This window comes from Myotis nattereri (assembly GCF_964212035.1).
Source record: "Myotis nattereri genome assembly, chromosome: 3".
In the NCBI taxonomy this organism is placed as follows: Eukaryota; Metazoa; Chordata; class Mammalia; order Chiroptera; family Vespertilionidae; genus Myotis; species Myotis nattereri.
In genome coordinates, this window is record NC_138077.1 from 193,868,163 (window position 1) to 193,893,529 (window position 25,367).

Below are 25,367 nucleotides of genomic sequence, written 5' to 3' on the forward strand. Positions count from 1 at the left end.
TGGGGGGATCTATTCTCAAGGCCATCAGACATCCCACTGCTTTTCCTCCATGACCAATACAGACAGCCAATACCATTCAGGTCTTATACCTGCTTTTGAATTTTTTCACTACCTAGTCTTATTTTGGGACTATGCAGACTACTTTGTCAGGGTTTCATGCAAAAACACAGCAATATTTTAATATTTAAATATTAAATGTTAATATTTAATATTAACATTTAATATTAATATTTGAAGGTTAAGTTTTAATATTCAAATGTTAACAGTTCACAGAAAAGGATATACAAATGGCTCAAGCACATACCCAACCTTATTCTTAAGTGACAGTACAAAATTCCACTCATTAAATCTCCAGAGATTAATATACCTTTATTCAACTAATGGATTGGCAAAAATAAAAATATCTGACTCACATATTGTTGGCAGGACTGTAAACTGGCATAATCCTTACAGAAAGCAATGTGCCAATCAAAAATAAAGAATGCACAAATCTTTTGACCTAGTAATTCTAACTTAAAATTTTATCTTACAGTAACTTACTAATATGCAATATGACTTATGTGCAAAGTTATTAAATGAAGCATTATTTATACTAAGAAAACAATTAAAATGTCTGTTCCCAATATATCATGGGATATATTGATATATTCATACAATTCTGTGCAGCTGTACAAAAAGAATCAGGAAACTCTTTATGTGTTGACATGGAACAATCTCAAAAATACCATGTAAAGTGAAAAAGGCAAGTTGAAAATAGATTTTTCCTAGACAAACATTTGAAATAAAAACTGTTATATTCCAATAGAAATATGAAACTCAGGTAAATTCAGTGAGCAAATACTATATTTTATTCATCTGATGTATAAACTTTTCCACAATTCCACTGAGTCTTTCAGGCTCCAGCAGTTTAGTTACTAATTCCTGTTCAACAGCCATTAGGGCCAAGCCACTAAGCTTCTCTTGTCCCATGGAATTACATAAATATGTTTTAAGACGAGGCAGTATAGAAAATGAGTTTTCAACGCTTGCTGAAGTGACTGGCCAGGACAAAGCAATATATAATAGCTTTGATAAGCAAGGAATATTGTTATGAAGACCATGCTGAATAAATAAGTAGCCAAGGTGGCTGAAATTGATATGATCATTATCTATGACAAAGTTGAGCTTTGCATATTGCCGATAAAATCGAAGTTCTGGGATGATGTCTCCATCAAGTTTATAAAATTCTTGGACATGTTTGGCTGTTGCTTCATTTAATGGTTCATTCCATTTTAATAATAGTTCTGAAATTTGCTTCACTTTGCAATAATCAAATTCTGAAAAATATATTTTTAAATTCTGTAATATAGTATCTAATCCTTGGTAATAAATGCCAATTTTATATTGTTCTTCTGTGGAGGTAGGAAAAAACATATTGTCTGAATTATTAAGAGCTCTTGTTTCCTGAATTTTTCTTCTTTTATGAAAAGAAGGCCTTTCAACTTCAAAACCTTTACAGGTTATTTTTTGACATATTTCTTCTGCTTCCTCCCAGAAAATTTTGAAACACTCATCATTTCTTTCAGATGATAAACATTCCAAAATTGCTTCTATTTTTGAAGACAAAGAAAAAATGTCTATGGTTTCACTTCGAAGCTCTTTGGAAAGAATTCCTATAACACTTAATACTCGATAAAGAAACTTTAAACAAAAGATAAATTCAAATTTGGAAACCATTGCCAACAAATCACTCAATTCATCAGCCAAACTTGTGTTAGAATGGCTTGATACATCTTCCAATGTTTCAATAATGTCTGGAAGGCCCTCAATCACAGATAGTAATGTATGATCATGGAGTGTCCAACATGATTGTGATATATGTTTCTTGCATGTTTTGTTTTGACTTAGCTTTCGTATCTTTTGAAAATTTGCAGACATTTCCCTAGACATAGGAATAATGTTGAACACAGAACTCAGTGTATTTAGAGCTCTTCGGAGTTCTTTTACTTCTTTACAAAACCTAATTACTGCTAAATCCAAAAAATGGGCATAACAATGTACGTATAAAGCTCTTGGCTCTTCCTTCTTGAATTGTGCTGCACTTTTATTGAATTTTTCCCTCAAATTAGTAGTACTATCATAGGCCTGGCCTCTTATTTTATTTATATCAACTCCAATTTGCTGCAGGTAAGTTGTGATAGTCCTGTGTAAACTGGTTCCAGTCATCTCTTCAACATCTATGAAACCCAAGAATCTTTCTTTAATTATGATAGCCTTTGATGTTTTTTCTGGGTACCTTACACAAATTGAAAGCTGTTCTTTAGTGGCACTATCAGTTACCTCATCACATATTATTGAAAAAGCTGAGGAGACATTGATTTCATTTGCAATATCTTGTAACATTTCAGTCTTTATTATATCAATAATATCATTTTGAATTTGTGTGCTATTATAGAAATCAACTTGTGAATTCATAAGTCTAAATATTTCTTCTCCTTTATCTTTTGCTCTGATTTCTAACAATTCTAAAAAATGGCCTTTATTCACAGATGAAATAGACTGGTCCTTTCCTCTTAAGGGTAAACACTGCTTTCCAAGAAATAAAATATTTTCGATGATAAGCTTTAGGTACTTTTTATTTCCTTCTATCTGTTTTGAATGAATAGATAAATTGTCACTGACAGCTTCATCACAAAACTGGTATTCCCTCCAAAACTGCAATGACTTCAAATGCATTATACTTTTTTCATGCTTTGTGAAATTTTTCAGAGTTTTTTTCCAATTAGAAATTCCTTGGGTTGCTAATGACTCCCCTCCAAAGCTATATTTTTTCTGGCAGAACAACTGGCAGGAATAACAGAATGTTAAATCCTTTTTAATAGTGGTTCCTAACTTCTGAAAATTTGAACACCAAGATTTTTTAATACTTTGGGATTTACTTTTAACTTTTTGTACTTTAGATGTAAATTTTGGGTAACATAGTCTATTACTTATTTTCATAGATTTCTTATTGAGTGTAGCATCTTGGTTGGAGACTTGATCCTTTTGTACTTCTATATGGGATGTATGCTGACTGAGTACTGATGAAGATGGCAAAAGGCTTAGCTGTTGTTCCATACTACTATTAGCGATACCACTGCTTGACTCACTGGGTGAACTCTTAGAAACCTTTAGGAGAAAAATGATAAAATAACATTTGTTTTAACTGTTTACAAATAATGAAAATATCAAAAACATCTATGCTAGTAACACAATTAGTGAATGGATAAGTTACAGTATGAACTCCACTAGGGGAAAACATTAGTAATTATTTATAACATCTATTTGCAATCTAGAATCAATATCATTTGTTCAAAGGACTTTGGTATGTAATAAAAATTTTTATTGCTTAGGTGAGTAGAATTACTTAATAAATATTAAGAAAATTAATAAAGAACCTAAAGGAAAACCCATGACTAAGAATACTTCTCTTTGCCCCAGCCGGCTTGGCTCAATGGATAGAGTGTCAGCCTGTGGACTGAAGTGTCCCGGGTTCGATTCCCAGTCAAGGGCACATGCCCAGGTTGTGGGCTTGATCCTCAGCGAGAGGAGTGTAGGAGGCAGCCAATCCATGATTCTCTCTCATCATGGATGTTTTTTTCTCCCTCTCCCTCTACCTCTCCTTCTCCCTTCCTCTGTCTGAAATCAATAAATATATTTAAAAAGAAAAAAAGAATACTTCTCTTTATTCTGGGGCTAGAGCCTCCACCCTTAGGCACTATGCTGAGTTAAGAATACTTCTCTTTAAATATTCTTATTAATAATTTAAATTCAAACTTGAGATTTGGGAAACTGAATATAAATACCAAAAGGTGTTTATTGCTCTACTTTTTTGAGGTCTAGCATCAAAATAGGAATTAAAATGCACACACACACACACACACACACACGATTTAAAAAGCTTAAGAAAAGACAGTAGTCAAAAAAACCAAACCCCAACAACTTACATCCAATAGGACATTTCCTCTTACTGAAGAAACTGTACCTGTTAAAGCATAAATTCAAGATCTTATACCATAATCTATAAAACAGCATCATAAACAATAATTGCTTCTTTTATATGAGACAACATAAAGAAAACTTAGACTATAGAAAAATCATCAAGCAGGGCAAAACTATATTATGTCAAATAGCACATCAATTTTTACCTTGTAAGATATCAGAGTTCATGATGGGCAGGGCAGCATGAGTATCTGCCAATGACATTATATTGCTTATAACTGGAGTTGTATCTTTCTTTGGAGAAAGGTGCTTCTCTGGAGAAAGGAGCTCTGTTGAAGTATTGTGCACCATGGGAATATTTACTGATAAAAATAAAGAGATTTCTTATAAACCAGGCAGAATCAATTAGCATTGTTTAATAACAAGTGTTTCAAAGAACAATGCAAATATCTAATAGCTTTAGGAGTTGCTGTGTATTGGGGTAATTTTTAGTAGGGCTTAGGGATAGCCAGGTTCTTTAGGATAATATCAATAACAACATTTATACAATAATTTACTTTCCTATCATTTTATATCTTTTACCTTTGCAAACAATTCCTCATTCTTTATGCTATTTGTTTTAAATTTCAAAGCAACTTTTTCTGTGAAATTACACATGAAGAACAAAAAAGAGCCCTAATAAGTTTGGCTCCGTGGACAGGGTGTCGGCCCATGAACTAGAGGTCCTGGGTTCAATTCTGGCCAAAGGGCATGTACCTTGAATGCAGGCTCCATCCCTGGTCAGGTTCATGCAGGAGGCAACCAATTGATGTGCCTCTCTTCTGTCACTTCCTCCCTTCTACTCTCTCTAAAAATCAATGGAAAAATATACTTGGATGAGGATTAAAAAATAAAAATAAAAATGCCCTAACCAGTTTGGCTCAGTGGCTAGAGCACTGGCCTGTGGACTGAAGGGTCCCAGGTTTGATTCTGGTCAAGGGCACATGTCCAGGTTGTGGGCTCGATCCCCAGGACCATGCAGGAGGCAGCCGGTCAATAATTCTCTCTCTTCATTCATGTTTGTCTCTCTCTCTCCCTCTCCCTTCCTATCTGAAATCAATACAAAAATATATTTTATTTAAAAAAAAAAAGGAAGAAGAAGAAGAAGAAAAAAAAAAAAGAACAGAAAAGAGACTCCTACAGAATCTACTAATGGGTATCACTTCTAACTCTTCTGGATTCACAAACCTCAATACGAATGGAGCTGGGTTGCTATCCAAGCTAGTATTTTTTTTTTAAATATGTTTTATTGATTTTTTTACAGAGAGGAAGGGAGAGAGTAGAGAGTTAGAAACATTGATGAGAGAGAAACATCGATCAGCTGCCTCCTGCACATCTCCTACTGGGGATGTGCCCGCAACCCAGGTACATGCCCTTGACAGGAATCGAACCTGGGACCTTTCAGTCCGCAAGCCGACGCTCTATCCACTGAGCCAAACCGGTTTCGGCAAAGCTAGTATTTTTTAATTCTCACTTTTTTTTAAATCCTCATCCGAGGAAATTTTTCCATTGATTTTTAGGGAGTATAGGGTAGGGAAAGACAGAAACATCCGATGTGAGAGAAACACATCGATTGGTTGCCTCCTGCACACACCCTGACCAGGGCATGTGCTGGGGAGGAGCCTGCAACCAAGGTACATGCCCTTGACCAGAATCAAACCCAGGGCCCTTTGGTCTGCAGGCCGACGTTCTATCCACTGAGCAAAACTGGCTAGGGCTAAGCTAGTATTGTAGATATTTCAATAATAAGCCATTTTGCAAGATGTACAAGCCCCAAGAGCATCATTCACTCCACTGACTATGTAAATAGCACCACTGGTGCTATACGTGGCTCTTCGATGGTATTACATACATAGTTGGCCCTGGATTATCTGTGCTTTTCTCTTAGTGAAGTTCAAAGTAGTTCCAATTGGCTCCACTTTCATGTGAAAATTCTAATAGCCTTGTTTTTACAAAGGAGGGCTAAGTACAGGATTCTATTCTAACACAACAATCTTTACAAATATTAAATCTCTGGTGGTAAAGTAGTCTTCCTTTTATACAAAAATACTGGAAACCATTTCTTTGCAACAAGTCTTGAATGGTTCTGACTTTTAAATCTAATTTGGAAATAAATCAAGGCTATAAATTAAATGAAGCGATAATATTCTTCAGTAATTACTAAACCTCTGATTACTAAGCAAATATTACCTGTAGAAGATTCCATCTTAGCTTTACTGTAAGCAGAAAAACAATTAACAGAGCAGAAAAGCTCTGTCTTCCCCAAGTCATTGGTAATCTCAATCATTTCATCTGAGGGCTTCAATGATTTGCAAAGACCAGATATAAGCGTTCGGGCTGGTTTCTGTTAAGAGATTAATATAATATATTCCTGGTATATGACAAATTTTTAACATACTATCATAAAAATATACCCAATACCACTACTCTACAAATTAATGACAGTGAACCCACATTTTCACCTTATTAAAGACCAGAAAAGGCATCATAAGTTACAATGATGGAAATACAGGAAATTAATCAATCTATTAGATAACTATTTGTATTTTTTGTCCGATATGTTAATAGCAATTATAATATATGTGCAAGCAATGAAAAAAGTGATCATAGAAGATGTTCACCATCCCAGGCAATCAAAGCCAATTTTATGGGGGGAAAAAAAAAGAAAAAAAAAAGTCTTACAACTATAGCTTTTTCCTCAAAACCTGTTTGAGCATCAATTCAGGAAAACCTATTGGTGCTAAGGAGGAGCTAGAAAAGGTCTTAACACACTTCACAAGATGTTGTGGGAAGTCACTTTTTCTAGGCCAACTTACATGGTAAAAATTGCAAGCATATTCAAAGAAAGCATTGAAGCAGTAAGAGGTATAGAATAAAGTGTTCAATAAGCAGTATGTGTGCAAAGGAAAAAGAGAGAAACTGTGAGATTCATCACCTACTAGTATTCTTTTTAGTAAAACAGGAACCATCATTCTTGAGTTTAAGAAGTTAATACTGATGGCAATGATGAAACAGAACTGCTTTTGTGGCCACAAAGTACAAAGACAAATTAAAATACCTTGTACAATTTTTTTTCTGTGAAAGAATATTGGCAAAGAAACAATGAAACAAAAAGCAGAGTATAATTTTGAAAATTTGTATTTTTATCCTTTATTAGTATGATTATATTTTCAGAAACTCCTAAAAATCCACTGATATTTAACATTAACCAACAATAGTGGTATAATTTATTATTAATTATTCATATGGGAAAGATAATACTTATAATAATATACTCTACTGAGATGTAGCCAAAATAATTACATTTCTACCAAACAACCCACTTTTTTTTTTTTTTTTTTAAAGGCAGTTTCTGGCTTAGGCGGTCTGGGGCAGAGCCAAGATTCTGCATTTCTTCTTTTTTTTAAAAAATATATTTTATTGATTTTTTACAGAGAGGAAGGGAGAGAGATAGAGAGCTAGAAACATTGATGAGAGAGAAACATCAATCAGCTGCCTCCTGCACATCTCCCACTGGGGATGTGCCTGCAACCCAGGTACATGCCCTTGACCGGAATCAAACCTGGGACCTTTCAGTCTGCAGGCTGACGCTCTATCCACTGAGCCAAACCAGTTTCGCCAACAACCCACTTTTTAAGTCACCCCATTTTTAGACAGATATGAACACTTTCTAATTCTTGATTAGAGTTCACTAATAATTTAGATTTTCTCCATTAACACTGTCACACAGTATCTTGAATGCTTTACAGTGTTAGGTGGTGCTTTAAAAAACAAAACAAATATGTTTTTATTGATTTTTTTTTTTAAGAGAGAGAGAGAGAGAGAGAGGGGAAGGGAGAGGGAGAGAGAGAGACATCAATGATGAGAAACATCATCAATCGGCTGCCTCCTGTACACCCCCCACAGGGGATCGAGCCCACAAGCGGGGCATGTGCCCTGAGGAGGAATCAAACCAGTGGCCTCTTGGTTCCTGGCTCGATGCTCAATTGCTGAGCTACACCAGCTGGGCTGTTTATATTGATTTTTTAGAGAGAGAGGAAGAGAGAGGGAAAGAGGAACATTAATGATATAGAAACGATAATCTGCCTCCTGCATGCCCCATTACTGGGGATCAAGCCTGCAACCTGGGCATGCGCTCTAACCAGGAAACGAACCAGTGACCTCTTGGTGAATGGGGCGATGCTCCAACCACTGAGCAACACTGGCCGGGCTAGGTGGTGCTTTTAAACTCCTTTACCCAAATCAGCCCTACCCCATCACATAGGTTGGATAAGTACTCAATATAGGTTCTTAAAACCAGGACAAGGCGTATTTATTAAGTGTGAGGGATAAAGAAGGAAAATAAGGAATGGCATTTCTTGCCTTTGGAAGATTTCCCTGACTTCCATTGTCCCATTTCTGTTCCCAAGACATTATATTCTCTGGTGTGGGCAGCCTGCCATAAAAAAAAGATATGGCTTGCCCTAGCTGGTTTGGCTCAGTGGATAGAGCGTTGGCCTGCAGACTGAAGGCTCCCGGGTTCAATTCCTGTCAAGGGCACATGCCGGGGTTGCTGCCTCGATTCCCAATGTGGGGCGTGCAGGAGGTAGCCAATGATTCTCTCTCACCATTGATGTTTCTATCTCTCTCTCCCTCTCCCTTCCTCTCTGAAATCAATACAAAAAAAATATGTATGTGTATATGTATATCTATCTATAGCTATCTCTATATAAAAAGAGATGTGGCTCACAAATGACCTATTTGAATTGTGGTTTGATAAGATTCCCATCTTCAGCCCTAACCGGTTTGGCTCAGTGGATAGAGCATCGGCCTACGGACTGAAAGGTCCCAGGTTCGATTCCGGCCAAGGGCGCATGTACCTTGGTTGCGGGCACATCCCCAGTAGGAGGTGTGCAGGAGGCAGCTGATCGATGTCTCTCTCTCATCGATATTTCTGGCTCTCTATCCCTCTCCCTTCCTCTCTGTGAAAAATCAATAAAATATATTAAAAAAAAAAAGATTCCCATCTTCAATAACTTTTTAAAAAATATATATATTTTGTTGATTTTTTACAGAGAGGAAGGGAGAGAGATAGAAAGTTAGAAACATCGATGAGAGAAACATCGATCAGCCGCCTCCTACACACCCCCACACTGGGGATGTGCCCGCAACCAAGGTACACGCCCTTGACCGGAATCAAACCTGGGACCCTTCAGTCCGCAGGCTGACACTTGATCCACTGAGCCAAACCGGTTAGGGCCAGTAACTTTCTTTAAAGAAAGAATTATATACGGATAGAGTTGAGTCTCAAAGCATCATATAAACAAGATATGTGATAATCCCACGTCATGAAAGGGGCTCAGACTATGTTCATTGCATCTACCAAAGCTTCTCTGCTCAGACCACCCACCCAAGACTCTCCTATCAACAGTAGGGGGGTATTTCTCATTGGTTTATTTCCTCCTATGATTCACTCAGAAAAAGCATGACATTCTTGATTCACCTTAACCTTGCTTAGGTGTGAAGAAACACATGGGCCCTAGCCGATTTGGCTCAGTGGATAGAGTGTTGGCCTGCAGACTGAAAGGTCCTAGGTTGGATTCCGGTCAAGGGCATATGCTCAGGTTGCGGGCTCGATCCCCAGTAGGGGGTGATTCTCTCTCATCATTGATGTTTCTGTCTCTCTCTCCCTCTCCTTTCCTCTCTGAAATCAATAAAAATGTGTTAAAAAAAAAAAAGAAAGAAATATATGGAACTAAAAACAAAAACACTTTTGTGGCTGAGTCTTACCAGTAGACTGTTATTTGTATTAGCTTTATTTGTAGTTTATAAACGAGCTTCCATCTGCTTGGCTTTCCTCAAGGTAAGATGATCACCTGAGATTCTTTAGGAAAATCTCCACCTAGCACTTATCATGAATTATTTTCAAGAAGGAACTATCAGAAGCCTTTTATTTCATCTCCATCATTTTACCAACTGAAACTGTTCCCAATGGTATTAAAATCTATTACCCCCACATTTTCCTAAAGTGAAACCGTTCACAAGCAAACTAATAGAAGGGACTCAATCTTCAATTTTTCATTGAGTCCTATGCAGTCAAATTCAAATGGAGTAGTCCTCCCTTTAGGCAACACATCTTTATTCATACCTGCTGGCATGCTGTAATATTCTTTGAACTGTTTAAGTAATGGGACTGTCCTTCCACCTGAAGTATATGGAACAGATCAGAACTAGTGTAACAGTAAACTCCACAGTTCTCACAACAGTTTATGGTGAGGTTGTTAGCAGAGTGAAACTTTGAAAAACAGGCATTACTGCAAAGCATATGTTTCACATTCTGATATTCTACTTCATACTGAATCTAGGGTAAAAAAAAAAAAAAAGATTCAGTAAAAATTCTAGTATTTAAGCGGATCAACCAGAGTCCCTAAAGATGAAAAAATTGCAACTTACGAGAGTAGTCTTCTGACACATGCTGCATTTGGTTGAAATCCTATCAGTATATAGCTTAACAGATAGTTTTCTTAGACAAGATTGGCTGCAAAAAATTTTGCTAAAGGTAGAATCTTTCGGCTGGACACTGATGACATCCTTTAGATTTGAAATGTCTCTGAAAATAAATAACAAGGGCATCATTAAACAGTTTTGTCATAATTATAATTTCTCTCTATAAGCTAAATCACTCCCTTAAACAACCTTCTCCCTTGTTTCTTTTTTAAAAATATTTTTATTGATTTCAGAGAGGAAAGGAGAGTGAGAGAAAGAAACATCAATAATGAGAGAGAATCATTGATCAATTGCCTCCTGCATGCCCCTTACTGGGGATCAAGTCCACAACCTGGGCATGTGCCCTTGACTGGAATCGAACCTGGGACCCTTCAGTCCGCGGGCCGATGCTCTATCCACTGAGCCAAACCAGCTAGGGCATCCCTTATTGTTTCATTTACCTGAAGAATAGGGCATCATTAAACAGTTTTACCATAATTATAATTTCTCTCTATAAGCTAAATCACACCCTCAAACAACTTTCTCCCTTATTGTTTCATTTACCTGTAGAACTGTGAAACAGTAAGAATATCAGCCTTCATATAAGAAAACCCAAATTTAGTATCTAGTTCTTTTACTTATAGGTCATTTTTATTCTGTACATGTTAGTTTACTCATCTATAAAGTAGGGATTATAAAACACATCTGACAATGCAGTTTTAAGGATTACCTAACCTATGTCAGCTGGTGCTAGAAATAATAAATGATGTCACATATTCATACCTGACCAACTTTGGAATCTACAGGACAGAAGATTTCAAAGTATGATCTGTAAATCCCTGGGGATCCCCCAGATGCTCTGAGGGAATCCACAAAATAAAAACTATTTCCACATTAAGATGTTATTTTGCTGCCCTATCCCAGTGGTCAGCAAACTGCGGCTCGTGAGCCACATGCGGCTCTTTGGTCCCTTGAGTGTGGCCACAAAGTTTCAATTGCACTGTACATGCGTGCCCGCACGTGGCATTTTGTGGAAGAGCCACACTCAAGGGGCTGCAGTTTGCTGATCACTGCCCAAGCTGGCTTGGCTCAGTGGATAGAGTGTTGGCCTGCAGACTGAAGGGTCCCAGGTTCGATTCTGGTCAAGGGCACATGCCCCGGTTTCGGGCTTGATCCCCAGTAGGGGGCATACAGGAGGCAGCCAATCAATGATTCTCGCTCATCATTGATGTTTCTCTCTCTCTCTTCCTCTCCCTTCCTCTCTGAAATCAATAAAGAAATACATATTTTAAAAATGTTATTTGCTTTTTTAACTGTACATCTGAAAAGCAATGGTGGCCCCTTTAATTATACGCCTAGGTTTACACCCCAAAGAATTGAAAATAAGTACTTAAAAAAGAACATGTACATGCATGTTCATAACAGCACTATTCACAATAGTTAAAACAGCCTAAATGTTCACCAATGAATGAAAGGATAAAGAAATTGTGGTATATTCATGCAGTGGAGTATTATTCAGCTATAAGAAAGAATGAAGTACTGATATACAAGCTACAACATGGATGAAGTTCAAACACATGCTAAGGGAAAGAAGCCAGGAACAAAAGATCACCTGTAGGATTCCATTTATATGAAATATCCAGAATGGATAAATACATAGAACACAGGCTGGTGGTTGCCAGGGGCTGAGGGGACAGGAGAGGGAAATGTGGAGAAACTAAATAAAGCATTTTACTTTGGAGTGACAGAAATGTTTTAGAACTAGATAGAGGTGGTAGTTGTACAACACTGCCAACGTATGAATGTTACTGAAATGGTTTTTTGTTATGTGAATTTCACCTCCCTAAGTTGTGAGGGGGGGGGGGGGAAAGCAATGGTGGGCAAAACTGCCAGAACCTTACCATAAATCAAGGCAGTAGCACAAAAATGTACCAATACTAGTGTTATTCACAGCCAAGCATTCGCTGTAAAAATTACTCACTTTACTAAACTTGATCCTTGAGTACATCACATCTTTTCTGTGTGGTAAAATAGGATATAGGCATAAAGAATTACCCATGTGCACTCAAGAATGACGGTTGTCTCAAGGAAAACCACGTGTGGGAATGTTAAGACTTATAACCTAGGTTAGCCACTTTTTCTATGAAACACATTTTTACCTGAAAGAACAACTATTACCCAGAAGTAGATACCTGGAAGATATTTTTTCTCAAAAATGAATTAAGTAAGACTGTTATTTCAAAGAACACAATTGGCAGTATTCATTGCCAATGATAAAATTTGAGCTTCATTGAAAATAAGAATTTTTGAAAAATTGTATCTGCTACTTCCAGCTTAATCGCTCCCCATCACTTAGACATTCCTGATGACATTAGTGATTTTAAAAAAACAAGTGATTTTAAAAATATTGTGTAATGAAATACATCAACATCTGCATAACTCACTAAACCAATATTTTCAATTGATTGCACGTAACAGAAATCATTTATGGGGAAAATAACCAAAGTACAAATAGACCAATGAATTTTAATTTAGCAGTACAAAAAGTTCATTGATATGGTTTCAGATTACATATTACAACCAACCTTTAAAAACCTACCACTTCGTTTTCTGATGTTGTATCAAAGAGCATCCACAATGATCTAAATGCTAGTAGAACATTCCTCTCTTTTTCAATTACACATTTTATAAGGCCAGATTTCTTTAGACTTCTGCCAAAACAGTATTTTGCAAGAAACTGGATACAAAAGCAGATATGCAAACCCAGCCTGCCATTAAAGTAAAACTGATAAAAACAATGCCCACTAAATTTTTCTTCTCACGAAATTTTTTAAAAAAGGCTATTTTTCATGCCGAAACTGGTTTGGCTCAGTGGATAGAGCGTCGGCCTGCGGACTGAAGGGTCCCGGGTTCAGTTCCGGTCAAGGGCATGTACCTGGGTTGCAGGCACATCCCCAGTAGGAGATGTGCAGGCGGCAGCTGATCGATGTTTCTCTCTCATTAATGTTTCTAACTCTCTATCTCTCTCCCTTCCTCTCTGTAAAAAATCAATAAAAAATATATTAAAAAAAAAGGCTATTTTTCATGATATTCATGTCAACATGCACTGAGTGTATTATTTTAAATCAGCTAATAGTTTTTAAATTCCTCAGTTTTAACTTCTAAAACAGTATGTATTCGTAGACATAACCTATCTAAAGCTAAAACTCTTTGGGTCTCCAATCATTTTCCAGAGTGTAAAGGGGCCTGGAGAACAGAAAATTTGAGAACTGCCACTATAGGAAATGACCAACATACCTGGCTACCTAGAACCTCCAGAATATCAATATTTCAGAATAACAGTTTTTCAGATTAAATACTCTTATTTTTTCTTGATTAAGGTATTACATATGTGTCCTTATCCCCTATTGCTCCCCTACCCCCCCCCCCGAGATTAAATACTATTGAAATGAACACTATTTTAATAGCTCAACGTTTACGAAGTTTTAGTGTATTATGCATGCTTTTTCTACCCTTTTAAACAGATGATACCCAAAATAACATGTTCATTTCATTATCACATCATCAATCATTTTATTGGTTTAAATCATAGCTCTAAATGCAGTTTGAGTTGTGTTATCCTTGTACTTCATGACAAAAATTCTAGGATCCACTGGTGCCAGGCAGTGTTTATATGATGGGGATATAAAGATGACTGTAATCTAGTTTCTAATGGTAAGAAGTTCAATGTAGCCGAAACCGGTTTGGCTCAGTGGATAGAGCGTCGGCCTGCGGACTGAGGGGTCCCAGGTTCGATTCCGGTCAAGGGCATGTACCTGGGCTGCGGGCACATCCCCAGTGGGAGATGTGCAGGAGGCGGCTGGTCGATGTTTCTCTCCCATCGATGTTTCTAACTCTCTATCTCTCTCCCTTTCTCTCTGTAAAAAATCAATAAAATATATTTAAAAAAAAAAAAAGAAGTTCACTGTAGCCGGAAGGTGTGGCTCTGAGGTTGAGCACTGACCCATGAACCAGGAGGTCACAGTTAGATTCCAGTTCATGACACATGCCCAGGTTGGGTGCTTGATCCCCAGTAAGGGTCGTGCAGGAGGCAGTCTATCAATGACTCTCTCTCATCATTGATGTTTCTATCTCTCTCTCTCCCTCTTCCTTCCTCTCTGAAATTAATAAAAACATTAAAAAAAAATGAAGAAGATGAAGCTCATTATCTAAACTGGGCAGTATCAATTCTTTAAAACATTAATTTTATGATCAATGTTTTGGGAGTTGTGAACACTATAAAAACAGAGCATGAACTATAAATATGGGTGGGTGGATGGTGGTAAAAGAGGAAGGAATAGTGTGGGAATAGATAAGAGGTAAAGATATTTGAGGCAGACCTTTAAGACACAAAATTAGCCAGTTGGGAAGAGAGGCAGAAGATATTGCATTGACAGAAGCATGGAACTCTGAAAATGCTTACTGGCTTATATTGTTAGTATATTAGATTGCTGCTTCTAATCAACTAAAGCCTTATAAATAAAAACTCAAAAGGGGAATTTTGTAACAAGTGCCTAAAATTAGCTTAAACAAACTCTCAGCATAGATCTGAACAACTTTCCTACAAATAAGTGTTCAACATTAGTACATGGGCCTATTTTGAACTCTACTGATTGCTCTCAGGATCTCCAGTTGGTTCCAACTGGGATACTAAAGGACAGAAATGATACTTCTTAAATACATAGCTCTCAAAAAAAAGTCGTCTAACCTGATTTAAAATGTCATTTTCCAAGCTATTTTTTATCTCATTCATGAAATATATTAAGAATTTCATTAACTAAAAACAGATTAAAAATCATTGCTATAAAACCTCAACAGTGACCAGGAGGTGTGGCTCAGTGGTTAAGCATCAACCTATGAACCAGGAGGTCACAGTTGGATTCTTGGTGAGGGCACATGCCCAGGTTGTGGGCTCGATTCCCAGTGTGGGGTGTGCAGGAGGCAGCTGATCAATGATTCTCTCTCATCACTGATGTTTCCTTCTCTCTTTCTCTCTCTGAAATCAATAAAAATATATTTTAAAAAATGTAAAATAAATAAAAAATCAATTTAAAAAGTATTTTAAAAAAAGAAGATTCAAATTATGGTAATCTGATTCCCAAATAAGACATCATTTGAAAGAAATTTGTGTTCTGAAACAAAGACATTTAAAACTTAGCATTATCATTTAATGAGTATTAATAAACCAGAATTATACTAGATACAGTAAGACTCTCAAAGCACCGATGCTTTACACATCTCAGGGCATAGTTCAAAGTTCTGGACATTTTTTATGAATTTATTACAAAATGACTACTACCTTCTTTCTCTGTATCAGAAATGACTTACATATGTAAAAAAGTAAACTAAGACCAAAACAATAGCTCACAGAAATCTTTTTTTTTTTTTTTAAACATATTTTTATTGATTTTTTACAGAGAGGAAGGGAGAGAGATAGTCAGAAACATCGATGAGAGAGAAACATCGATCAGCCGCCTCCTGCACATCTCCCACTGGGGATGTGCCCGCAACTCAGGTACATGCCCTTGACCGGAATCGAACCCAGGACCCTTCAGTCCGCAGGCCAACACTCCATCCACTGAGCCAAACCGGTTTCGGCGCTCACAGAAATCTTGAAAAGATTATATCCATCCATCTATGTTTACCTATGGCTATTCAATTTTTCAAGAAAATTAAATAACTTCAGTTATACCTTTGAAGATTCAAAATAACTGTTATATGATTAATTTTTTTTGAACGGTTGCTCCCTACACAGTTAAATCAAATAAAATGGGCATACCATAAAAGCTTTGGAAATCACATTGTTTAAAGTTAAAGAGAAACAGAACTCACATTTTAAATTCTGCAAATCTCTCAATAAATAACATAAAAAGATTTTTTTAAAAATATATATATTTTTATTTATTTCAGAGAGGAAGGGAGAGGGAGAGAGACAGAAACATCAATGATGAGAATCATTGATCGGCTGCCTCCTGCATACCCGCTACTGGGGATTGAGCCTGAAACCCAAGTATGTGCCCTTGACCGGAATTGAACCCAGGACCCTCCAGTCCACAGGCCGATGCTCTATCCACTGAGCCAAACCGGCTAGGGCTAAAAAGATTTCTAGCTCTGGCTGGTTTGGCTCAGTGGATAGAGTGTCGGCCTGCGAACTGAAGGGTCCCAGGTTCGATTCCGGTCAAGGGCATGTACCTTGGTTGCAGGCATATCCCCAGTAGGAGGTGTGCAGGAGGCAGCTGATTGATGTTTCTCTCTCATCGATGTTTCTGACTCTCTATCCCTCTCCCTTCCCCTCTGTGAAAAATCAATAAAATATATATTAAAAAAAAAAAAGATTTCTAAAGACTCTATTAGAGGAACTGAAAACAGAAGCAGCTTTTCCCTAAGCCAGTGGTCGGCAAACTGCAGCTCTCGAGCCACATGCGGTTCTTTGGCCCCTTGAGTGTGGCTCTTCCACAAAATACCACGTGTGGGCGTGCATGTACAGTGCGATTGAAACTTCGTGGCCCATGCGCAGAAGTCGGTATTTTGTGGAAGAGCCACACTCAAGGGGCCAAAGAGCTGCATGTGACTTGCAAGCCACAGTTTGCCGACCACTGCCCTAAACCAAGGTAATATTTCTTCAGAAAAAATGAAAATGTAGAAAACTACAGCCAAGACTCTAATCAAGATCTTGGTAGAGAAGTAAAAAGTGGCATAATTTAGAATTATATACCTTGAGCAGTTTGCACAAGTTCTCTTGGGAAGAGCTGATGAACTGCCAGATGAAATGTATTCAGTGATACACGGTGTGGAGCAGAAAAGCTGAGTAGATCCTTTTCTGTGATAAGCAGTTTGCCCCTTCAGAAGAACTTTTTTACAACCAGAACAGGAAACCTGAATAGCTGCGGTTGAAAGTGAAGGAAGCATTTTATTCATGCCAGATGATGCCAGAGAAGGCTGAATGCCTGTAATTGTCTGTGAAGCTATAAACACAAAACAGGAAAGAACACATTCAGTATTTACATAAAATTAAGTATGCTTCCCCCCCCCCCCATTTATTTTAGAAGCTACTTCTGGATTTAAAACTCAAAAAATGCACTATTCAATGACATTCTAAAAAAGAATAAAGTGGCTATCATATTGGTCAGAATAAATAGGATTAATTTAAAAAATTCCATTACCACTGTCTGTAAATGTAGTGCTTATTTTCTCTTCATTCTCCTTAGTTTTGGACTGTTGGGCTTGACAATACTCCTAAAGAAAATAATGAACACAATGTATTTTAAACAACCACTTAATTAAAAAAAAAAAAAAAAGCCAAAAAGCCAAAACCGGTTTGGCTCAGTGGATAGAGCATCGGCCTGCGGACTGAAAGGTCCCAGGTTCGATTCCGGTCAAGGGCATGTACCTGGGTTGCGGGCATATCCCCAGTAGGAGATGTGCAGGAGGCAGCTGATCGATGTTTCTCTCTCATCGATGTTTCTGACTCTCTATCTCTCTCCCTTCCTCTCTGTAAGAGATCAATAAAATATATTTAAAAAAAAACAAAAAAAAAAACCAACCACTTAATTGAACAAAATGATAAATTATGCTAAAGTCTATTCAGTGAATTTGTACAATTGAATTGAACCATGGCACATAGATAAACACTCCCCTTTTGGTGACCTTTGACTAATAACACCAATCAAATACTACATTATTTTCTACTAGAGGCCTGGTGTATGAAAATTCATGCACTGGGTGTGGGTGGTGGTGGTGGTGGTGGTGGTGGGGGAGAGTGAGAGAGTGTGTGTGTGTGTCCCTCAGCCTGTTCGGGACCCTTTGGGGGATGTCCACCTGCCAGCTTAGGCCCTCTCCCCAGGGGATCAGGCCTAAGCTGGCAGTCGGACATCCCTCTGGCAGCCCAGGAGCCCTCAGAGGACATCCTTAGTGCTGCCACAGAGGCAGGACACTGGCCAGCCATGAGCCAGTTCTGGCTGAGTGGTGCTCCCCCTGTGGAGGTGCAATGACCACTAGGGGGCAGCTCCTGCATTGAGTGTCTGCCCCCTGGTGGTCAGTGTGCATCACAGCGACCGGTTGTTCCACAGTTAGGACCATTTTGCATATTACCCTTTTATTATATAGGATTGTACCTAAATGTGACTTCACCTAATCTATACTATTAAAAGCCTAGGTGGTCCTCGCGCCCTCACACGATGCCCTCACGTCACTGCAAGATGGCCACAAGATGGCTGCCAGGGGAGGCCAGCTGTGGGTGACCAGGCTGGCAGAGGAGGGCAGTTGTGGGCGACCAGTTCTAAACAGTTCATTCTTCTCTCAAATCACATTCTTGTACATACTTGTTTTGGCACTGAACACCACATACCTTATATTATTTGATCCACTGCTTTGGGATTTAAAAATTTCAACCAATAAACCAGCATCTAAATAAAATTTATAATTTGATGCTGCTCTAGAAAAAAGAAAACAAGTACCATTTTACCTGAGCATTGTCGGGTTCTGTCTTAATTTCATCCAGCTGCAGCAGTGGTGGTGCCACTGCCTTGTCACCACCCTCTGCTGGTGATTCTTTCATTTGAGTATCTGATGTAAAGGAATTCTCCACTTCCTTTCTTCTTGGGGAACAGTTTCCGGATACCTAAAATGAAAAATGAGTTGATGAAGAGTTCTGAGATAAGAACTCCTCCAACTCCCTATAGCCCACTCTACCTCCGTGACTTTCTAAATAAACTTTCTTTTATAATTTGAGACGTGGCTCTGAATTCTTCCCTTAGCCAGAACTCAAGAACTGAGTTTGCTGAACCAAGGTTCACACCTGGTGCCATTTTCCTGCTGCTCATACAAGCAACAAAAGGGTCTTCAGATAGCTTGGTCTCGAGGTTCTCACAATACCAATACTTACTTTCCTCCCTTCATCCACTTTTCCCCAATACAGCTTTGCTGCCAGGAGCCGGTCCATGCTTGTTGTTTCAAGGGACCTGGCATATATGGCATACTGTTCTTAATATGTTTGCTCACCTTCTTGGCACTATGTGTTTTAACCAAGGTCTCTGAGAAAGGTTGTTTCCCAGGTAGGGATTTTCCCCTGAAGTTAGGGAGGGAATAAAACCTCTTAACTAAGTGCCAGGCGGGTAATTAATCACTTTAACTACGAACAATCATGCTTAAGCTACATAATCTTTACTCCCTGGAATGGAGATAAGAAACACCCTAACCTTTGGAATAGAGATTGATAGGATTGGAATCAACTGGTATAAATACAGATGTAACAAGACAGAACTTAGAAGACAGAACCTACACAGAACCTAGAGACAGAAGAACTTCGCTGGAGAGAACATGGCAAAAGATCCTGGGCTGAACCTGACTACAGAAATTGGCAAGAGAACCTGACTAGAACCTGGTGACTGAACCTGGCTGGAGAACCTGGACAAAACCTGGCTGGAGAACCTAGCGAGGGAACATGGCTACAGAACCTGGCTGGAGAACCTGGAGAACCTAGCAAGAGAACATGGACACAGAACCTGGCTGGAGATCCTAAGCAGAACCTCTCTGGAGATCCAGACCAGAACTTGGTTGGAGATCCTGGCTGGAGATCCTGGCTAGGCTGCTGATCAACTGAACACTGTCTCCATGTCCTTCCTTCTTCGCCGACTCCGTCTACGCCTTTGGGAACCCCTGGACCTGCTGGGGTTGGACCCCGGAATCTGGCGCCCGAACAGGGACCCCTAGGTAAGTGCCCCGCACTCGGGACGGATAGGACTCCACCATAGGAAGAGGGTGGATAGTCTTCGCTGACTCCATCCACACCTTTGGGAACCCCTGAAACAGGATTCCCCTAGGTAAGCCCCTCCCCGCCCCCCCATTGAGAACCCCACACTCGGGACGGATAGGACTCCACCAGGGTACTGCAGACCCCCCTATAGAGGATAAGTAGGGTAAGAAGGTGGATAGTACAGAACTTAGATTGAGAAGATGTGCCATACTGAGTCCAAAGAAAGAAGACTCTATTGATTCTTAGATTGAGAAGATGTGCCATACTGAGTCCAAAGAAAGAAGACTCTGTATTGATCTTTAGATTAAGAAGATGTGCCATACTGTGTCTAAAGAAAAAAGACTCCGTATTGATCTTTTAACACATATGCTTGCTAGCAGAGGAGTTAAGGTTACGCCCAGTCAGATGGAATGTTTTATACAAGAAGTATGTCCATGCTTTTCTGAGGAAGGAAAGGTGCCGGAAAGGTAAATGTAAAGGCATGGGAGAAGATAGGCCCAAGGAGCCTTATCCTTAACCCCACTGCAGCCTTTCCACCCCAGGAAAGTGCAGGATTGGCAAGCTCTCCCTGGGGTGATAGATCAGGACTCAGGTAATAGCAGAAAGCGCCAATCCTACTCTTAAAATGGATACAAGAGAGCATTTCAGGTTTTTCTTTCTTTCTTTTTTTTTTTTTTTTTAGGTTTTTCTTTTTAATGCCTGCTTTTAAAAAATAAAAAAGGGGGAATTTGCCGGGAGCCAGTCCATGCTTGCTGTTTCAAGGGACCTGGCATATATGGCATACTGTTCTTAATATGTTTGCTCACCTTCTTGGCACTATGTGTTTTAACCAAGGTCTCTGAGAAAGGTTGTTTCCCAGGTAGGGATTTTCCCCTGAAGTTAGGGAGGGAATAAAACCTCTTAAATAAGTGCCAGGCGGGTAATTAATCACTTTAACAATCATGCTTAAGCTACATAATCTTTACTCCCTGGAATGGAGATAAGAAACGCCCTAACCTTTGGAATAGAGATTGATAGGATTGGAATCAACTGGTATAAATACAGATGTAACAAGACAGAACTTAGAAGACAGAACCAAGAGGCACAGAACCTACACACAGAACCTACACAGAACCTAGAGACAGAAGAACTTCGCTGGAGAGAACATGGCAAAAGATCCTGGACAGAACCTAGAGACAGAACCTAGTGAGAGAACATGGCAAAAGATCCTGGACTGAACCTGACTACAGAAATTGGCAAGAGAACCTGACTAGAATCTGGTGACTGAACCTGGCTGGAGAACCTGGACAGAACCTGGCTGGGGAACCTAGCAAGAGAACATGGACACAGAACCTGGCTGGAGATCCTAACCAGAACTTCACTGGAGATCCTGACCAGAACTTGGCTAGAGAACCTCGCTATGATGATCATCTGAACACCCTCTCCGTGTCATTCCTTCTTCACTAACTCCGTCCACACCTTCGGGGACCCCTGGACCTGCTGGGGTTGGACCCCGGCACTAAGCTTTCCACTTCTCAACTTTCTTCTGTGACTAGTCTTCTCCACTTCTATTCTCCTTGGTCTGAGTACAGCATAATGCCACCAAATCCAAAAATAATCTGATTATTTATCAGATAGTCTTAGAAAATGTAAATCTTTCTATCTGACATTAATCCAATCACCTGTACGCACTACCTCTCCCCACCACTGCCCTCCTATTGAGCCAGTTATCACTGAACCAACCCCTCTTCCCCTCCTTGATTCCTGTCATATATAAGCATTTAAACACATTCAATGATCCAACCTCTAAACCTATTGCCCCTCTCAGAACTACTTTCCCTTCTTGAAATTCTCTCCTTCCCTGAGTCCTATGATTCTAAGACCTATTTATTTTCCTATGTCTTTTTTTTCATTTTTATTGAATTTATACCCCCTTGTTTTTGTTTTTTTTCTCCTATGTCTTTTCAAACATTTCCCCCACCTGCTTCTAAAGTACTTGTGTTCCCCCAATGCATAATTCCCCATGTGGACAAAAGAAGGGGTTCTATGGAAAGTAACCTCACAGGGTGATCAGATTATAAATTCTTAACTGGGCAGATCATGGTGGGTAGTCATGCCCCTGGCCTATAACTTTTTTTTTTTTTAAAGCCTCACCAGAAGGTGTTTTTTCCATTGATTTTCAGAAAGAGTGGAAGGGGGGAGGAGAGAAATATGACTGAGCCATGCCAGCTGGGCTTGAGCCAGGTTTTAAAGTAGGTTTCTAAGCCCTAACCAGTTTGGCTCAGTGGATAGAGCATCAGCCTGCACACTGAAGGGTCCCAGGTTCGATTCTGGTCAAGGGCATGTACCTTGGTTGGGGGGACATCCCCAGTAGGAGGTATTCAGGAGGCAGCTGACAGATGTTTCTCTCTCATTGATGTTTCTAAATCTCTATCCCTCTCCCTTCCTCTCTGTAAAAAAATTAATATATTAAAGTAGGTTTCTATGAAGCAATAATAAGGGATATTCCAGGTATAGGGGCAGCATGTGCAAAAGCATATTGGAACTATACCAGTAAGGAGTGGAGTTACCATTAAAGATAAAATACAAAAATGGTAGTGGAAGGAAATGAAGTTGGAAAAGCAGAAAGGGATCATGTCAGGAAGGTCTTTGAAAACCAAAAACTTTGAAATTAATCCTATAAATAAGTAGCCTTTGAGGTTCAGCAAACATTTCATTCCCATCCCTTTTTTAAATTCTTACCCGAGGATATTTTTCCCCATTGATTTTTAGAGAGTGGAAGGTAGTGGGGGGTTGGGGGAGAAAGAGAGAGAAAAGAAGAGGGAGGGAGGGAGAGAGAAAACATGAATGGGAGATACACATCCATTGGTTGTCCCGTCCCGTCCCTCCCCCCTGCCACACACACACATGCCCTGACCCAGGGTGGGATCAGACCTACAACCCAGGTACATACCCTTGACCATAAATTGAACCCGTGACCCTCCAGTGTGCCGTCAAAGCTCTAAACACTGAATAATGCCGGCCAGGGCTGCATCTCATTTTAAAAATAAAAATTTACTTCAGATCTCCAGAAAATAGCTTTTCCTGCCATTTGGGTAAATGTTCAATTCCTTGTAGCTATGTCACTGATGAGGAAGGTTACAATTTATACCTATCCTTTTTCATGCACAGAAAACCCTAGAAGCAAATTCACTAATTTAGCAAAGGCATCCACTCCTCTAATATTCTTTTTTTTTTTTTTTTTTTTTAAATACATTTTATTGATTTTTTACAGAGAGGAAGGGAGACAGAGAGTCAGAAACATCGATCAGCTGCCTCCTGCACACCTCCTACTGGGGATGTGCCCTTGACCAGAATGGAACCTGGGACCCTTCAGTCCGCAGGCCGAAGCTCTATCCACTGAGCCAAACCGGTCAGGGCTCTAATATTCTTGCCAAAACCTAGGAGTTAAACGGGCAAGGTGTTGTAATTTAGTTCTTTTTTTTTAAAGTATATTTTATTGATTTTTCACAGAGAAAAAGGGAGAGGTATAGAGAGTTACAAACATCAATGACAGAAACATCGATCAGCTGCCTCCTGCACACTCCCTACTGGGGATGTGCCTTCAACCAAGGTACATGCCCTTGACCAGAATCGAACCTGGGACCCTTCAGTCCACAGGCTGATGCTCTATCCACTGAGCCAAACCGGATAGGGCGTAATTTAGTTCTTGTTATGTTAAGGGCTTCTTGTCTTACAAAATTTGGGATGAGATATTATTTGGGATGAGATGTTATATGACAAGTAATTGTCAGATGTTACTGGGGAATTCAACTCCTGAGAAGAAATTCTCATTTACTTTCAAGCTTTCGGTTGAGTTTAACTGAAAAGTTTGCCAATATGGCATCCTGAGAAAGCTGAAAAAATATCCGCTTGCAAACACTAGTCCATGCAAACCACGATACTCTCCATCCTGCATACTAAAGCAAAACACACATAAAGTGATAAAAATTGCCCCTTCATCTGATCCCAGATCAAATCCTAATTCATCAAAGGTCAAACTTTTAAACCCGGACGGTGTACGGGCTCAGTGACTGAGCGTGGACCCAGGAACTAAGGGGTCGGTAGGACCCCGAAAGCGGCTTGATCCCCAGGTGGGGGCGTGCAGCCCATGGGTGATGCTCCTCTCTCACTGATGTTTCTTTCTATCCCTCTCCCTTATCTCTCTAAAAATAAAAACATATTAAAAAGAAAAAGAAAAATTCTATTACCTTTACCTAAAAATCATTTTTTTAAAAAAAGTCAAACTCGCCCTAATCGGTTTGGCTCAGTGGATTGAGCGTCGGCCTGCGGACTCAAGGGTCCCAGGTTCGATTCCGGTCAAGGGCATGTACCTTGGTTGCGGGCACATCCCCAGTTGGAGGTGTGCAGGAGGCGGCTGATCGATGCTTCTCTCTCATCGATGTTTCTAACTCTCTATTCCTCTCCCTTCCTCTCTGTAAAAATTCAATAAAATATATTTAAAAAAAATAAAAATAAAATAAAAAAGTCAAACTCTTAAATAATTACTTCATCTTTTTTAGCCGAGATCCCGTGTACAATTCAACTTGCAAAAGGAGTTCCAGGTTTCCAAGGTTGAAACCAATGACCACTGAACGAAGGAGACGCCACTAATGTTATCAGACGAACGTTTTAGAAACGGAAGCCGCAGAGAAACCAAAGGCTGGAAGCCCGAGTGCGACACGGAAGCCGCAGACGACGAGACACGCCGCAAGCGGGGGGCAGTAACCCGCCGGCTCAGGGAGCGTCCGTTCACAGGAGACCGCGAACGCGAACCGGGGGCCTCCTCTCCGCATTCCCGACGCCCCGACGGCGGAAACCGCACGCACGGCCGTGTCTCCAGAAACTCTACCCAACAAGACGCTTCCTCCTCCCTCCACACGCGAAACTCTCTGCCCATCCGACAGGCACAGACGTAAAGACCGGCACCGGGGCCACGTACGGAGGCTTACACGCTCCTCGCCAGGCCGCTTGCCAGGGGAGGATTCTCACGGCCACTTCCCAGGCACCGAAAGGTCGCGGAGGCCCAGCCCTTTTCCCGCGGTGCTTTGCGGCCGAGCATGCGCAGCGCAGCGCAGCCGACCGCCGCGGC

General features: G+C 39.7%; 1 protein-coding gene across 4 annotated transcripts; it reads right to left on the bottom strand.

Annotated features, from left to right (window-relative positions):
• Positions 1-352: 352 nt before the first annotated feature.
• On the bottom strand, positions 353-25,367 carry ZMYM1 (zinc finger MYM-type containing 1). Of its 4 annotated transcripts, none has more exons than XM_081086314.1 (10): positions 25,218-25,367; positions 18,968-19,123; positions 17,667-17,739; positions 17,219-17,468; positions 10,432-10,588; positions 10,127-10,339; positions 6,190-6,343; positions 4,167-4,322; positions 3,966-4,003; positions 353-3,147 (listed from the first exon to the last, which is right to left on the bottom strand). In XM_081086314.1, exons 2-10 carry the CDS (start codon positions 19,058-19,060, stop codon positions 841-843), a joined length of 3,441 nt encoding a protein of 1,146 aa, XP_080942440.1. In that variant the 5' UTR covers positions 19,061-19,123; positions 25,218-25,367; the 3' UTR covers positions 353-840. The 4 variants fall into 4 exon arrangements, with proteins under 4 accessions (XP_080942440.1, XP_080942441.1, XP_080942442.1 ...); XM_081086315.1 differs by having other exon boundaries at positions 24,785-25,311; XM_081086316.1 differs by lacking the exon at positions 10,127-10,339 and having other exon boundaries at positions 25,228-25,299.